Source organism: Pipra filicauda, unplaced genomic scaffold (genome assembly GCF_003945595.2).
Source record: "Pipra filicauda isolate LSUMZ 115617 unplaced genomic scaffold, ASM394559v2 scaffold11_size5308982_pilon, whole genome shotgun sequence".
Taxonomy (NCBI): domain Eukaryota; kingdom Metazoa; phylum Chordata; class Aves; order Passeriformes; family Pipridae; genus Pipra; species Pipra filicauda.
The window spans coordinates 2,654,766-2,672,879 of record NW_024103652.1 but is presented as its reverse complement, the minus strand read 5'-3'; the positions used below and the strand labels follow the sequence as shown (position 1 = coordinate 2,672,879).

General features: G+C 35.1%; 1 protein-coding gene across 9 annotated transcripts in view; it reads right to left on the bottom strand.

Annotated features, from left to right (window-relative positions):
• The window catches only part of AKAP6 (A-kinase anchoring protein 6), a 322,400-nt gene that overhangs the window by 40,518 nt on the left and 263,768 nt on the right, over positions 1-18,114 (bottom strand). For 3 of the 9 annotated variants that reach the window (XM_039386507.1, XM_039386501.1, XM_039386520.1), the window contains 2 exons: positions 13,283-16,746; positions 7,275-8,224 (listed from right to left, as the gene is read on the bottom strand). In XM_039386507.1, the coding sequence (XP_039242441.1) occupies positions 13,324-16,746 (3,423 nt within the window). In that variant the 3' untranslated portion in view covers positions 7,275-8,224; positions 13,283-13,323. Of the gene's footprint in view, positions 1-1,764; positions 3,655-5,066; positions 5,117-7,274; positions 8,225-13,282; positions 16,747-18,114 lie in introns of those variants that run through there. The other 6 variants (XM_039386513.1, XM_039386519.1, XR_005565501.1 and 3 more) reach the window with 5 other exon arrangements.

The window sequence follows — 18,114 nt, the reverse complement described above, 5'->3', positions numbered from 1 at the left end:
GTCAGTTGCCATTCACCACAGTGTCTTGGAAGTTTATCTCACGTTCTTAAGCCTTTGTTTTCCAGCTCAACACATATTCAGTGCTGAAAGTCAAACTTTTCCCTGAACACCCATTTTTCCAAAGCACCAGATCTCTATATGTTTGTTGCAGATACTAAATAACTCCAATTCTAATACCTCTAAAAATGTCATGTCAAATGTTCTTTATAGAAGAGCTGGATGAAATCTCAGCTCCTATTCACAGATGCCAGGATTTAGCTGCAGATCTGTTTTGATGAAATCTCAGCCCATGTTCACAGATGGCAGTTGTAGAAGGTGAGATAGGGCAAACCAGAACATTGTTCTGGTATCAGCAAGAGTGACTGGAAGTATGTTCCTGAAATATCTTTCTTCTTTATCTTTCCACAAAGTTCATGAGTATATGATAAAAAATAATTATTAGAATGTAGATTTCCAACATTAACATAAACTTTTACCATATCATGTTTTTAATCTTACTAAGCTTAAGACATACATTGAGAGATATTTCATTAGTGTGTCTACTGTCATGTAAGGATCAGAAAAGGTAAATGTTATTGATCACCATTAAAAAGCCACAAGGAAGTAATTTTAATGTATGTCATATTCTAAAAGAACCACCTGAGTCTTTGTACGAGGATATATAAGTTGGCCTGCAATTGAACTTCCATAGAGGTTTTTTAAGAAAATGTTAAAATTAAGAATTCCAGTTGTATGCAAAATGTGTTTCCTCTCCTGTCTTGTTTTAAAGACTCATGAAGTAAAAGTCCTGGTCTAGAATTTTCTTGAATAGATAAAAAGAGTGCATAATATTGTATAAAACTTTCAAAGTACAATGGAAGTCTAGGACAAATATAATTATTATTGTCGGTTTATCACCTCAAACATGTTGTTGTAAATGTCATGATATCAGATGAGTTTGAAAACAGGTTTCCCATTTCGCACTTTGTTTGACAAGGTCATTCATTGTGTAGAGCAGTTTAAGATGTCAGTTCTCATGGAAAGAATTGAGTTGCACTGATGTGCTTATGAGCATTCCATAAAAGTATATGATTAAAGAAGGGTTAGTCTTCTGAGTATTGTTACCCAACTGGCTTGAAATATGAGCGTTTTCTTTATTGAAATATAATTTATCACAGTTAACTCCTTCTAGTTAACCATGTGTATGTTACATATGGCATATGGCAAGCCAGTTATAGTTATCCACAAAATCATATGTGAGATGGTTTTTAATGCTGCAACACAATAGTTTGTAAAGTAATTGAAAGAATCTTGTTCTGCACCACATCTTCATTCTCAACAGTTGAATAAAGAGTAAAGAAAAGATATACAGACATTTTCTATGCTTTTTATGTGTCTTCTGTCTGTTGGTAGCTTGTTTTTTATTGCCTCAGAGAAAGGCAGAAATCTTCCATTTTGCTTTAGCCATTATTGCATTGAGTTTGGGAAATTTCTCTGTTCTTTCATCAGCCAACATATTTCATCATGGAGAATAAAGTTTGCTCTCCACTGTCATTCATTTGGACTAACCTCCTCTCTTAGCACAGCTGCCTATTCTATATTTAGGTTTCTTTACAATCCCAGTAAACTATTTGACTCAGTAATTTCTTGTAGAAATGAAATTCCACAGATTAATTGTATATCATGTGAAGGAGTACGGTATCTCCTTCCACTGTGTCTGAATTCACTACCAGTTCATTTCCATGAATGACTTGTTATTATTGTGCTGGGGAGAAGAAAGACAGATTTGTCTTAACAAAATCATTTATTATTTTTAATATTACCATGTCTAATAAATTACAAAATACAATCAAATAGTTATATATACTACAGGCACAACTCAACTTTCCTTCTCCTTTCCTTCTCCTCTCCTCCCCTCCCCTCCCCTCCCCTCTCCTCTCTCATATATCTTACTTCTACACAGGTGACCTTTATATTTCTGGATGCTGCTCTACATGTGAAAATCCAATGTGCAGTACATAGCTGAGGGCTAAGGTGCTGATATAGTGGCTGCCTTTGTCTTCCCCTCTTACTGTGGCCATAAGAGTGGTGAGTGGCACAGAAATATGTACACACAGATTAAAATTTGACTTTTCTCACAACTGACAATAATTATTAGGAACACATCCCTCCCCTTCCAAAGTAATCACACATAGATACCCCTCCCCCTCCCAGGAACCTCCTCTTCAACACCCTGTGTTTAATGCAATCAAATGTTAATTAACTGATATCGGTACACCTGATTGATATGCTTGGCATAACTGAACAGCAGATTCAGAAAAATGAGTATTCATGAATAGCATCACTTTAGTTTCCATTAACGAGTCTAGCAACAGAGATAAATGTTTCAATACAGTGTATGCTCCTATCATTCTACAAATATTTTAACCAAAGCTACTTCCCATCAACCATCCTTGAAGTTCCACCTCCTCCTCCACTTCTCTCTTCTTTTTCAGTTATCAGTCAGCATGACATTTGCAGATCTGAATCCTCCCTCCAGCCTAGCTGGTACAACTTCAGCATCACATATCTCCAGTAATAGCTGTATTCAAGAATTACTGCTTTATACAATTTTAACTTAACTTTTAATTTAGCTTATTCTCCCACCCACCAGAAATAAAGTAATACTACTTGCTATTGTAAAGGAAATTCCATTTTTAAAGCACTGAAGCACTTAGAATTCCTCCTTCCATCCATCTTCTCTTCACTCCAAGCCCCTACTGCTCTGCTGCCACTTACCCACCTTTCTAAGTGTTACCTGTAAATTGCTTGTTACAAACATAAGTTACAAACCCTTCATTTAGTTGCTGAGTTGTGCAAGAAGAATGAGTGAATCGTTCAGCTTCGAAGACCAGAGGATAAGATGCAGGAATATGTAAAATGAACAGCAACAGGTTTGAGAGACGTTTATGTACACATTTAAAGCAAGGTCCTTACAAAGACAGTTTTCTTTAGTAGTCATAATAATAGTGGAAAATTGAGCTCTACGTGCATGAAAACTTTTAAAAGGCTTTGCCTCTACAAAATATGGCCAAAAGCATCACTGATCAGCTGAGCCAGCACAGATACTCATCATGCCAACAGAACTATGGGGTTGTGTTGTTTTTTTGATTCATGCAACCATTTTAACCATTGAAAAGACACTTCCATACTCCTTTCAGCACTTTGAAAAGCCCTACTTTGAGGTAAGTAAAGTAAAAACTATAGAGAGGCATAGATTTGTCTAACATCACCATGTCAGGACCAATTAATAGAACTATAATAATCCTACATAGCTTGGAGTATTCTTGATTAGACTACTGGCAGAGGACTACTAGGATTTACAGAAAAATTGCTTTTTTGTTTTCTTTTCCATTTATAATTTTTTTTGTCTGTCATTGTATATCATTTAAAATCTGCTTGCCACAATTTCTTTTTCAAGCTTGTTAGAGGCAGGTGTTTCTCAGATCAAGTTTGGTCCTCTTCCTTATGAAGAAACAACAGAACCCATGCCCGCTAAAGTGAATTCGGGGTTCAGACTTTTGATTCGAAAGCTACAGAGCAGAAATTCAGGTATATATGCACCACAGCCTGTATGAGAAATTGCCATACCACCTTGTCTAAGGGCTCGTTATTTCCAGTAGCGTATATCTCTTCCTGAAAAAAAGGAAAAGATTTGGAGTATATGTTTGATATTCATTATCAGTTCTTCCAGAGTCTGATTTTTTTTTTAATTTTGTAAATGAAGTTCATCAAGAATGGTTTCTGGTTTTCCATGATTGCTTGAAATCTTGTCAAATATGTTTTCCTTTCCCTGTCACTCTCATAAGGCTTGGAAAATGCTACAACTGGATCATTGCTGCATTTAAAACATCCTCACACTAATTGCAAGAAAGAGAAAAATCTTTAAAATATTCCATGTGTTTTAAAGATTATTTTCCCTTCCACTCCCAGAATGTCCCATGAGAGATGGGCTCAACATAAAGCAGAGGTAAAAATATTTACTTGTCTAACTGTTCTTTTCATACTATTTATTTTAAGCATGATATAATTCTGTAATTCTTGTAAGTTTTAAGAATTAGTTTGACAATAACTACAGTATCACAGTAGTATTTGTACTTTAAAATTACTGATTTATACAATTTTAGCTTCACTTTTAACTTAGCTTATTTCCCAACTCACCAAAAATAAAGTAATAATACTTGCTATTGCAAAGGAAATTCCATTTTTTAAGCACTGAAGCACTTAGAATTCCTCCAGCGCACAGACCTAAGTGATGACAAGTTCACTTATGGTATAGTCCTTAAGGACACTTCTAATACCAGGGATGAGCATGTATTTACAGAGCAAACAGTAGCCATATGAAAAATGTAAGCATTTCAGGTTGGTAGAAAAGGCATGAAAGACAGGGCGAGTTCGAAAAATCAGACACACAGCACTGAAGGCAATAGATCACATGTCATCTTTTGGCCAAAATCTATCTCAAAGTGATGCTATTATTAGGAATGAGTTTGTAGAAACTTGTCAGTGAAGGAGATTGACTTGGCTAAGAACTTGACAGTCCCCGTTAATCGTCTTGAGCCAAGTATTAGTTTGGTCTGGCCTAAACATTAATAACCCCTTTACTGCGCACTCTGCAGCACAGGAAAATTTACAACATTGTTCCCTATGTCTTCAAGCCAAAAAAAAAAAACAAAACAAAAAACCCTACAAAAAAACCCAAAAAAACAAAACAAAAAAAATCTTGTTTTGCTTAACACAAGGGAATTGGAATGAAACTAAAATATGTGACATAGAAAGCTATGTCATCTGTGTATCCTGTCACCAAGGCAGGTCAAGATGCTATCTGACAGCGACTCTGCATTTGAGTTTATTGCAAACCAAAGAGGAACAATTTCATATATATATGAATTATATATATGATATATATTATTATGAATATATTTTTATATATGATTATATTATATACTTCATGTATATTTGTATGTGTTTGTATGCTGATGTGTACACATGGATACAATGAACGGCACAAACTGTAAAGACACAGAGATATCATCTAACATTCTTACCGTAACAATGATGCAGAGGCACTGTTCCATAAAAAAAATCTTTCACCTACCTTGGGAAAAAGACAAATCATTAACTGAGAAAGTCCAGGGACATGGCTGCGCTTACAAAAAAACATTTTAAATTGTAGTCCCAGGCATGTCTTTTTGCACCGGTGTTAGTGTGCACTCCCTTTACCTAGAGCTGGAGAGGTCTGGCTCTCTGAGGAAGGAATGTGAAGCAGGCAGGAAAAGGAGATCCATGTGTCAGGGCCATTGCTGTCAAATGGCCTTCTCACACTGCAGATGTTCAAGCATGAGCCAGGAAGTGTATGGAATAAAAAGCAGTCTGTGGAACTTTAGGAGGGGATAAATTCCGCAGAAAGCTTGTAGCATTCTTCTACATCACAAGAGAATTTCACCATCAGGGAATGGGTTCTGTGCAGGACTCTCTGTATGGGCTGATCTTAGACGTACTATTGGTATATCAACATTAATTTTACACTATACCAATACTTTCCTTTAGGAAGTTAGCTCTAGCACTTGCAAGAAGTTCTAGCACAATTTGACCATATGCATAATTTACATGAACCAACTCTGTAGAACATATATCAGAGTTTTCTCTTCCTTTAGAAATCAATTTTTATTGACAACAAAGTCAATTCTGAGAATAAAACTTTAAAAATGGGTAAATCTTCTAGTTGTCCCAAAAAGGGATTGCTGATAATGATGGGTCTTGCATCACAGTCATAAAAATGATGACTTTATCTCATGAGACCAAATAATATAGTTGTGGTATTATTAGTTAAATTAAAATGTTCCAATCCCTCAGAAAGGAACCACAGAAATCTGAGTTGCAACCATATAATATTCCAGATATTGTATGATGAATATGTGGGTTTTTTGATTTGAAAGGTGCTACTGTTTTCCCCCAGGAAAAAAGTGAATTTGTGGCAAATGGCCTGATAGAATAGTAGAAGTAATTGATGGAGTTCTGTGCAGTTCTGCAGGTGAGGTGACAGATCTGAAAAGCCTCTGACTTATTAGTTTGCCTGTCATCACAGTTTAAGGTATGACTATAGACAAAGTTAAAAAAATACAGCATAATCCAGAAAATTCTAGGGAGAAAAGAAGAATAATTCTTAACCCAATTCCCCTGTCAAGATCATTTAAAAATCATGTTTAAGATAACTCATAAATGAACATAATTGTCACTGCTAATATTTTCCTAAAATTAGGGCTTAAATTCTGAATCACTTTATATATATCTTAAAAATATTTAAAATATATTAAAGTGATCTTTAGGTATATAGTTACACATTAGGTAATTATAGGTTAACCTGTTAGACTTGTACATGATACAAGATATACAAGTGCAGAAATCTCTGCAGATTCAAAAGGCTCCCATAATAAATATTTCTTCTTATTTACACTTTAAGATAAGAATTGTTACTGCTGCCGTACACACATCATAGGCTGCCTAGGGCTACAGAGTGGAAATTTAAACTGAGAGATAAATAATTTGCCTCTTGCAGTAATAGGAAGCTTTTAATAATTTGGAAAACATTAGGGTTTTTAAATACCTGTTCCTTCAGTGTTGTATGAATTTATAATCCGGTCAGTGTAGTTCATCTAAGCTTACAGCTAAGTTTGTCAAACTGATGCACATTTTTTAAAGGAATGTTGAAACTTTTTGTAAAGTATATAAACATTTATATACTTGGAAAAGGAATGATTAAAGACAGCATCAGAGGGCATTGTTTGTCTTTTATATTTCCTGACATTCCTTCCTAATAGTGTTTTTAGGAGATGAATGCTGGCTGGCTTTTTTTGGCCACACAATGTAGTTTTAGCACAAGATAAAAACACTTAAAAGGTACAGTCTAAGTCATGGAAACAGCCAATTGTTACAGTGGAGAGAGCTTATTCAATATAAATATATAAATGAATGAAATTTTATGAATTGGACAATAAACTGTTACTGATAAACAAAGAAAAGATTCACTATAAAATACTATATATATTACTAAATGTTTGTGTCTCCTTGTTAGGCCCCAAAGACCTGCAGAATCTTTAATGACAAAGCTCTTTACCTCTGAGCCAAGTAATACAAATCTTCACCAGTTATAGAGTTGCATATTTCTAGGAAATATTTGAAAAGAAAATCATGTTCTTCTTAATTTTGATAAAGCATTTTGTTCTTGGAACGCAGGTAAAACAGATGACCAGTTCTGCTTTTTTTTCCCCAATAAACTATGTTTATTATGCCAATTCTAATTACCATGCAATCTAATGGTTTTAAGGCTTATAATTTCCACATCACTGGACATCACAAACATGAAAGCATTTTATACTGTCATTATACACCAATGTTTGCAGTTGGTTATACATATATACAGAAATTATTCACACATCTTAACCTTGCTATTTCCTCCTTTCAAGCCAACCTAATTTTATCGTGAAAGCAGCTTTTTAATAAATGGTATAAGAAATACAGCAAGGCACACATTTTTTAAAAACTTTTTTTCTCAATACCACCTCAAGAAGCATAAAAACCCAAAATATTGTACTTGATTCAGTAGAATGTCAACAGTTTCTAATATACAACACCATGTAGTTGTTTCTTGAAGTGTTGCATAGATTAAATTTTTAAATTAAATAAATAAAATGCCATTTATTTTAATTGCTTAATTCCTATTCAATCAGGAGGACTAATGACTTCTTTTTGCTGCAATCCAACAAAACTGTCACTTAAGAAGTAAAATAGTTTCAATAAACTTATGCATTATACAGATAAATATTAAATTTGATACATAAAATAGAAGAGCACTGACAGGTACAATTCTGAAAAGAGGAACCAGACTGATCATGAATTCTGCAGAACTTCAAAGAACAGAATCAGTGATAAGTAGTAGAGGAGCATCCAATTTAGGAAGGGGAGGTTATTAGAGGTAGCTTGGGAGAGGAATCCATATGAAAGCAAATGGCCTTGCTACAATGCAAAATGATCACTGACATTGGACTAGCATATGCAGCCTGATCACAAAGCCAACATGGACAAATCACATTTGGAAAGAAAATTTATCTTGGGAGTCAGTGTAATGAAAGGTAGTGATACAATGGAATTGAAGGTCATCCCAGGGTTTACAGGATGAACCTGCACCTGAATTGCAGCCCAGTTTCTAAAAGGAAACAAAAAAGTAATAGTAGGTTACAGAAAATGAAGTTTTATTTGCAAAACATAGGTCTTCCAGAACAATCATAGATAGTCATTAAATGGTCATATGCCAGAGCCTTTAATGCAGAAGCATACAGTAGGCAAGCAATGACTTTTAACAGCCTGAGGTACAAGTTGGTGTAAAAAATGAACTGATGTAGAAAACTCATTGATTTTCATAAACACTTTGTTTCTAAAGAAACTAGAGTATTCATCACATTTGACTTTCTCCCTGGATCCTGTTCTCATCCTTACCTGTGAACTTACCTTCAGCACACTCAGAAGTGCACCAATCAATGAAAACACAGAAATTTTCAAAAGTTAAGCAACAAAAAGATCTACCCATCAGTTATTTTAATATTTGTGCAAACATATATAATAAAATTTCAATGAAGAGGAAAGGATTGTCACATAAGTACTCGTGAATAGAACTGCATTTTTAAATTGCATTTTTAAATTGCAATTCTAGTACCAGTGATGAGCCAAATTTGCATACTATGGAATTATCCAGCTCAGAATATAGAGTTAAACTATTCAGCAAAGAGCACAGGCTTATGATGAGGATTATGAAGAAATAACTGTCAGAATACAGCTCAAAGATTAGTGCAAAGCACATCTCACAGACATTTCCTAGGAGGCACTCCAGACATGCATTATGTGCCTTCCAAGTTAAGCAGGAATATCTGGATCTATCCAGTGACCTTCTTCTTTGATCTTCTTTGTTGCAACTCACCTCCCCATTTAGATGAGAAATACACTTACTTGAAAATAGTAAAAACTCAACAGTTTGTTTAGATATTAAAGAAGAACTGACCTGAATAAAGAGGAAGATTGTATCAAAAGGTATCTACAACTCTGTCATGAGTTGCACATATCTAGACTAAGAAAAGTCTCACTGATGGATTATGACAAGTTTTTCAAAAATTATGTAATTCACAGACAATACAAGACTATCTGGTTTTTTAGATTTTTTTTAAAGTCATCTACTGTAAGGAGCTAAAAAAGTCAGACTGTTTTAAACTCTATAAAGAAACTTCATAGTATTTACTTCCCTATAAAAACTTCCAGGAAATAAAGGATAAGCAAAGATTTAGATTATTCTGGTAGTTCCAGTCTCTAAAAGTAAATTATTACATATTAACTATTGTGTAAACTTGCATATTATTTTTCTCCTGCAGTAAATAATTAACAGTCTTTTGCATTTATGTACCATCTTTTATCTGTGGATCTCAAAATATTTTTAAGTAAGTAAATCATGCTTCATAGGTCCCATGGATCATTATTCTTATTCTTTTTTTGCTAAAGAAACTCAGACAAGGAAGGAATAAGTCATAAAAAAAAAATCTATTGCTGAGCAGGAAATAACAGTCAGGTTTTCTGGGCACCAGTCCTGGTAATGGTAAGTGGCAGGATATTCTAGCTAACATTGCAGCACTGTCAGATAAAATCAATTTAGGTTTCTTAGTCCAAGTAAATGATATTTTCCCTAAATTAAGTTAAAACTTAAATTACAGAAGGAAGGAAATAGCTTTTGGACTTACTTGTAGGAACTAACAGATTACATATAGAATTCTAAGGTGTCCTCTAGAAAAGACTTTGGACAGAACACATAAACCTCCTTAATGTATTGATATCTATGCATATTGAATATGTAACTAAAAATTCCCATCCCATTGGTGAGTCATAGGTCACAGTGACAGCAGAAGATCACCTGATTTCACGTACAGAAAGATAGTTCTTTCCAGGTGACCCCTCATTGAGAAATAAAATCAGCATAGCTTTATGAGCACCTCTGTTGAAGATCTCTGTGTTGGCTCATCTAAGAGACTAGTCAGTGCTGACAGAGATATTTTTGAGCCAGCCTATATAATTGTTATAATTTTCCCACAATGGTCTTTTTTTAATTTTTTTTTTTTTTTTTTGGTAGCACACTACTAAATAACAGCATTGCAATATTTGGCAAAAATATTTATTCACTACTAGTTTTATTCTTCTGTACAGCCAAAGTAAATACTGAAACAGTACAAAATCAACCTACATTTGAAATCATGCCTTTTTCAACTTTGAATTCTCGGTATGCTTTTAAGGTACACATATACTATAGATTATTTTTCTCTAAGTATTGCAGCTACACATGGAATTACACATTTAAATGAGCTTACAGCACAGGTGCTACAGGGAAAATAATGGTGTTTGCCATTTATCTTTCAAATTAAATAATGTGTTTTTAAATAGTAACTTTTTTCATAATACACTTATGGGAACAACATTTATCTGTCACATTTTAAAAGATGTATTAGTAATAAATGTAAATTACCTTTGGAAAATCAGTAATTAGCCTCATCAAAAAATAAACAATCTGCCACCAAAAAGATAATCTTTAGCATAGTTAAGTATAATAACTGTTATTTGAATAAGTTAACAAATTAGGATAGATTGCTTCTGTAATTCATTCCCCATAGCATGAGAGATGAAGTTAAAACATCAAGCTTGTGAATGGGGGAAGGGAGCTCAGACTTTAGTGAAACCAAACCTAGCAGCTCATATTTTCATTTTTTGTGTGCCTGAGATACACTATATGTGTTCCAAACGTCACTATTGGGAATAATACAGTACAGAATTTCCATGGAAGCAATGCTATATGTACCAGTTAAGAAACCAGTGTATCTTCCTAAATATAAAAAGTGGGATGTAGCATGAAGGGTTTGTTAGCTTCAAATTAATTTGTCAACTGCTGGGCAAAAATTGGAAACTATAACCTAACCATATTAAATTGTTGCATACAAATTCTGCATTACATTTTATTGCATTGTGGGGCATTTATTAATAACTCTATCCTCTGTGTCCTCACACCAACTGCATATTGTCATATCCCAGTCTTATGAAAAAAACAGCTGGCTACCATGCAAGTAACTATGAAGTTCTGAAAAGTGAGGAAAGGTTTATACAGTATTTTGAGATCCTCAGAGGAAAAGTACTAATGAATTGAAAAGATGTTATTATCTTCATCAGTGAAAGAATGAGAACAAGAATAAAATCACACTCACTCTAGCAAGTATTCTTCCTCAAATCAATATTATAAAAATAAGTGAAAAAAAATAAGAAAACTAATAAACCAGTAATTTAGGAAAGCTTATGTTTACATAATTATCACTTATCAACCTCAGACTTTTGTCAGCATCTCAATTTCCAAATAGAAGCTCCTATATACATATAATCCATGTAATGTGATTCTAGAATACATTGTATCATTTATGAGTTTTGTAATTCCTAGTTGATTTCCACTGCTTCTCCGGTTGCTTGGATGTGTCCAAGTATTAACCTAATTGACAATCAGCAGGTCATGGTAGCCTATTTCAAGGCCATTCCAGAAATATCCTCTTTGCTATGATGGTTCCAAGACAATGCATTAGTCAAATAGATATGTGTTGAGATAGCGGCAAGATGTAGACTATTGCTGTCATAACCTAAAGGCTTTGCTAGATATATTTTTACATATGTGAATGTGCAAATACTGGGTAAACCACCAATATATGTAAATGAAAAGCCCAAAGCATAGTAATATACCATAGCAAAATCAGGAGATGTGGGAGTTAGATCCCTAAGAGCAGAAAAACAATCTGTATAAACAGGACGAGATACTCTGCTACAGCTATGTAGTTGCAATAGGAGAGCACTAGTGGTTTCAGTGGGCAGTGATGAATAACAGCCTTTTCTCCTAGCAACATTGAGGAATCATAGCATAACTTAGGTTGGAAGGAAACTTGAACGTCAGCTGGCCCAACCTCCTGCTCAAGGAAGGGCTATTTTCAAAGGTAGACAAGATTATTCAGGGCCATGTCCACTCGAATTTTGAAAATCTCCATGGATGGAGATTCCAGAATTTCCCAGGGAAACCTGGTCCCATGCTTAGCCTTTCTACAGCTTCTGGCAAGCAGCGGCATTTGGAATTGGATTGGCATTTGGAGTTGCCATGCTGGCTGTGGTCTACTAGAAGAGTGTTTCCAAAGACTAATGGCATTCCATGTAGCTATGCTGGCTTTTGCCACGGAACCACTAGTGAGATTCACAGCAGCAGTGCTACATGCTAGGAACTGATTCAAAAGTTGCTTTGTAGATCTTCTTCTGTTGTTAAATGTGCAGTAATAGTTGAGCATTTATGTGAGGTCAGAAACTCCAGATCTGAACCACTTTCAAATTTTGGAAGAGACTAGGTCCACCTTTTCATCTTAGGTTCCACCATCTTATTTATGTTTCAAAATGCTTACCACAAAATAGAACCAAAGCTTGCAGTAAGCTGTGTGGCTATGAGTTTCCATCTGCTTTGGTATTCAGGTCTTTATTCTACATTACCCCCACACTATACTCTTTAACGATGCTGCAAAGATTTCTTGTTATCATAACCTCAGCTTTTGGTCTAACATTGTGTTGTAATAATTGGGTTCTTAATAATGGCCTACTGAATTTAAATCATAGTAAACTGACATCCAGAGATAACTTATTATCTCTCTATTCTCCAGTATGCTTAGCCATTCTTCTTGTTTTGTCTGCAAATATTGTAGAACTCCAACTCACTAGGCACCCAAAATTCTTGTAGGACTGCAGGTTCAGCTTCATCAAGTGCTTTTGAACCCCTCCCAAGGCTGGCTTACTGTGTAGAAGAGCATCAATGAGTGGAGCTTGTTTCTGGTTCCACAGCTCAGTTGAGGAGGGAAGAAGAGCCTGATATATTACTTTTGAAGAATTCCCAAGTTCTGCAAGATAGCAGATTTGTTCCAGATGGGAGCAGCTCCCGTCAATGCAAAGCCAAAGGGCAAAAAGCCATTAGTATTTGCTGCATTTGTTGACTAGTGGTATGTAAATTAGGATTATAGTGTAATCAAAACAAATGATACAGCACTGTAATGAAATAGAAGCCCTGGCTGGCAATTCATCTCCTTTCATTGTACAAAAATGTAAAAAAATTCCCAAAACCTAAAAAAAGCTAAAAAAAAAAAAAAAGTGCAACTCGTAGAGTACATACCTGTTTCTAGAATAATGTACGTGCCTTGAGATGGTTACATTCTATCTGTGCATATTTATATGTCTTTCCTTATGAAGTTTCAGGAGATTTTCTTCACAAGTAAGAGTTTTTCTGTTCTGATGCAAAACGACCTTTTTCTGCGAATGGCCAGGCTTTATCTGAAACTCTATAGCTGAAGCCTCTTCAGAAGCAGCAACACATCCTTTGTGCTCTTCAGTTCCAGGTGATTTCCCTGTACTACTCTTTTTAGTGCTAAGCTCTGGAGAATTCTTTTCAAAACTTTCAGTCTGTCCATCTGAAATCAGCAAATCATCATCAGCATTTTTCAAATTGTTTGATGCATTATGTTTGTTAGGACTTGGGACATTGATATTATTGTCATTCCCACACAAAAAAGATAAATCCCTACCTTCAGGTGAACTTTTAACTTCTAATGACTCTGGAGTCACTTCACCTAGTGGTTCTGCAGATGTTTCAGAAATAGGGTTAGAAATAGGTTGCTGCTGCTCAACTTGTGCTTCAGGAGAACCATTAGAAATGGATTGCTGCTGCTCAACCCATTCTTCCTCAGGACAGGCTTCAAAAAAGCATTCAATATTTTCTCTCTCATCTGTGAAGTCCAGTGGCACAGGAGTGCTGCTCTTTTCCTCTATGTATTTGAATACCTCTCCACAGTCACTATCATGAGAAGAAAGTGAAAGGTAAGAATAGAAGTCCCCTTTTCTTAGCTGGATGGGTCTATGAGAGTGTTCTAACACTTTTTCCTTGATCTGTGCTAATGAAGCTGGAGCAGATGACTCACATTCAGGCTGTGACTTACTTTTCAAAGCTGTTGATGCCATGTCTATTATCTCCTTCACAAAATTGTGTACTGAACCATCCTCCATGGTTTTTTTATCAAAATCAGCAGATTCACAGTTACAGCACAAATCAAGACCATTGGTTGAGGAAATGCATTCTGCTTTACTGGATTTCAAGGTAGCACAGCAATCAGCAAATTTTTCAGTAATGCTTATTCTGTGTTGTTGACCATTAGGTAAGGATGCCTGTAAAGCTGTACCTTGCATGTCTACAGAACTAATTTCTGAGGAAGATTCAAGACAAGGCTTTTTAGCAGGAGAGGAAGCAACAGAGTTATGATCAGATTGAAGATGACTTTGACATTCTTTTGGAGGGTTTCTGAATCCAGCTGAGGACTGAATAGTCTCTTTACTGTCCATACGTGAATCATCTGAACTGTCTGTAAATGCTTCACAGATACAACCTTCATTTTCAGCTTCTCTAACATCAAGTGATGCATGAGTTTTGGGTGTTGCTGCTATTTTAACAACACCTTCCTTTTGACTGCCAAGAGTATTTTCAACATTGCCATTCTCCATATCATCCACAAGCTGATCCTTCACAACCTGGGAGATGTCTTTCATTGGGTGACTCTTTGTCCCTTTTTCATGATCACATGGTATATTCTTACTATTGCCATTATTTTCTGACATTTTCTGTACTGAACCATTCAATAGTGTTTCAATGCTTAATGTATCTGTGGCTTTAGATGTCTCGTTACTAACTTCTTTACTGTGCTGAATTTCATCACAGAGGTTACTTTTTCTTCTCTCCCTTGTCAAAGAAAATTTTGGTCTAATCCAGGTTTGCAGTTCATTTTTTATATAATCAAGTCCTGAAATTAAATTGCATTCTTCATAAATATCCTCATCAGTTGCTATACTGGAGTCGTCATCTTCATCTTTGATACCTAGCTCTTCCTCAGTTAAGGTAAGAGTGGAACTTGAAAGCAAATCACTGTCATCTTCATCATCAGTACAAGCAGAAGTGCAGGAGACGTTAACAATCATGCTGACATTGACATCGCTCTCATCAGCTACAGACCTATTAAGATGTTTTCTAAATGATGCATTCGAATCTGGTATTTTATTTCTGTGCAGTACAATGTCTTCAGAGCAGAGAGAAAGATCCTCACTGCTGCTGAGTTCAGTGAGAGAAGCTGCTGAATCTTCATTGATCGAAGATGCAACATCTAGAGACAGCTGTCCAGTAAAAGACATTTTTTGAGAGCTACTTTGGAGTGTTATATCAGAGATGCTGCGCTTTATCTTTTGATCTGAAGGACTCTGGATATTCTCTAAGCGATTCAAAAGATCTAATGTCCTTTTACTGAGCTCTCCAACAGAATCACTGCTTGCACTTATGTCTCCTGAGCCATGATGACTAAAAAGATCTTCGTTGCTTTTGTAGGAAGTCAGCCAGCTCTCCAAAGAGGTACTTCGCTGAAGACCATCTCCACTTTTAAAAATACCTGAGCTGAATAAATCCCCTACTACAGACAGAGATTCTAATGAAGAACTACGAGATAAAGCTGAAACCAGTCTTGTATTCTCTGTAACAGTTAATTTTCTTACAGTTTCTGCAGATTTACAGCAATTGGGATCTGATTCTCCACAAATACTTGCCAGAGTATGGTCATGAATAAACTCATCTGGTTGTGACTCTACAGACTTATGTTCAGAGTTACCAGGCATTTTATCAAAACAAATGTCATTAAACAAACTACCCTCTGTATGTGTTTTTTCAATTTGTGATTGTTTCATTATAACCGGTAATTTGAATTTGGAGCCTTGAAGATATGAGTAATCATAAAATGTAAACACGTCATGTTTTCCTTGCAATTCTTCTAGAGAAACAGGGTTAGACATGGTAATGCTGTCCAAATCCTCACCATTTTCACTTCCACAACATGCAGAAGGTGCCAACTGGAAATCGTCTGAGAGACTAGCATGGTCTTCTTCATCTTGCTTTATTTTTTGATGTATTACATCATCCACTTGACTTTCCACATGCCCAATTTCAGGATTACTCTGAGTGGTTTCAATATCATTTAGCAAAAAAATTTCTGAATTATTTGTAGTTTCTGTATCACATTCACTCACTATCCCACTCTCACTCTCAGAATGCCTGCTTATGTTTCCACTCTGATATATATAGTTATAAGGTTTTGTCAGTGTGGTCCCCCCTATTAGATCTGGTAGGGATTTGGTAGATGAAAACGATGAGTCTTTACTAAGACTTTTGTTTAAAATGTTAGACTGTGTTACACTGGAGAGTCTGGATGTTTTTTTCAAAAAAGGTATGTGGTTTTTTTCTGATAATTCAATATTATGAAGACTATAGACCTGATAGACATGAGGATTTGGAGGGGAAGTAATGTTGGAACAATAAAGAGGACTTCCACGACTACTGATACTTTCGTCTTCATTCACATCATTATCACCACATTCTCCTGAAGCAGGTTTCTGGTTTAGGTCATCCTTCTTGAGCTCCTGATCAGGATCGCTTAAGTCTTCATGAATACTGATCAGCTTATTGCTTATGTCAGTTTCATCCCATTCTAGTGCATCTTCACTTGGACCATTTAGATCCATCAAACTGGGATCAATAACATTCAGAGGCTCCTGTAAAAGAAAAAGTCAAAGATTAAAAATATTTACAGCTGTACTTTAAATGCTTCCACTGAAATCACGCAAGTAAGTTAATAGGAACAAAGTACATTTTTGGAACAATGATCAGTAATTTTGTTATGTTAATTTTGTTATGTTATCAGTTAATTTTGTTATGTTTGTGTGTGCCATTAAAACAATCAATTAAAATTAAACCTATTGCATTTTGCATGATTTCTTAGTCTTCTCACTTTTTTCCTATTTGCTGTCAAAATATAACACAGAAATTTGACTTTTCTTTAATAGACATTAATTGTGCTTAGTCACTCTATATGTAATAAGTTTTAACCATTCTGCAGAATCACATAGGAGTGTGTTAGTAAAAAACATGCAATTATGTTGGATATACGAGAATGTCTCTTAACTAGCTAGAGTTTAAAAGATATAGAGGATTTATTAAAGGATTTTTGAAATGTTTCTAACAAACTTTTGTGTTGTCATCCTTAAAACACAAGACTTGATGAGTTTTTGTTAAAGTTTCTATTTATTCATTACTTACTAAGAAAGGCAGTACTAGTGACCAGTAAGTAGGACTAATGAATGTAAATGTCTTCAGCTGAAAATCAATCAGTCTAATCTAATACTACAAAAATTTCAAATATTGTGTCCTGATACCTTTCTCTGGTAAATAAATAATTGAGCTAAACTTAATTTGCTTTTTTAAAGACTTTTGTAACTTTCTAGTAATATTTGTTATTATTACTCAGAACATATAGTAACAAGAATTATTCCTTCTAAAAACATGTGGGAGAGGAAGAACCCCTTGACAGCTTTGCTCACTGAAATGTGATGTGTCAAGTGGCCAACAGCACCAAATCACCTTAAACTCTTCAAATAAGACTGAAGTGGGCCCTGAAAACAAATAAATTTCACTTAATTTTTCTATTTATTGGGAAACCTCCATTTTAGAGAAGGCTATGCTTATACCTCGTCTAGTAATAGAACTGTTGACTAATGCAGAATTGTTTAGTTTAAACAATCTGAACAGCTGAACAATGATCACTGTATCCAGAAACACAAGCACTTTTTCCAAAAAAACCCTTTCAACTCTTATCTTTTTCTCTCCCTAGTTTTCTTTGAGCAAGTGTTGTTTTTCAAATACGGCATTGATATCCTGCCATACAGCAACAGCAAATAACAAAAAAAACATAAAGTAACTGAAATAAAAGCAGATAAAATGAGGCTTTAGTCCAACAAAGTGCAGTTGTGCACAACTTAGTTACTGACTTAGATTCATCAAGACTCGGACGAGATTAATTGTGCAGGGAAAGGCACGTATCTCTGACTTTGATTCTCAGCTGGAAACTCTCTTTGAAGTAGGAA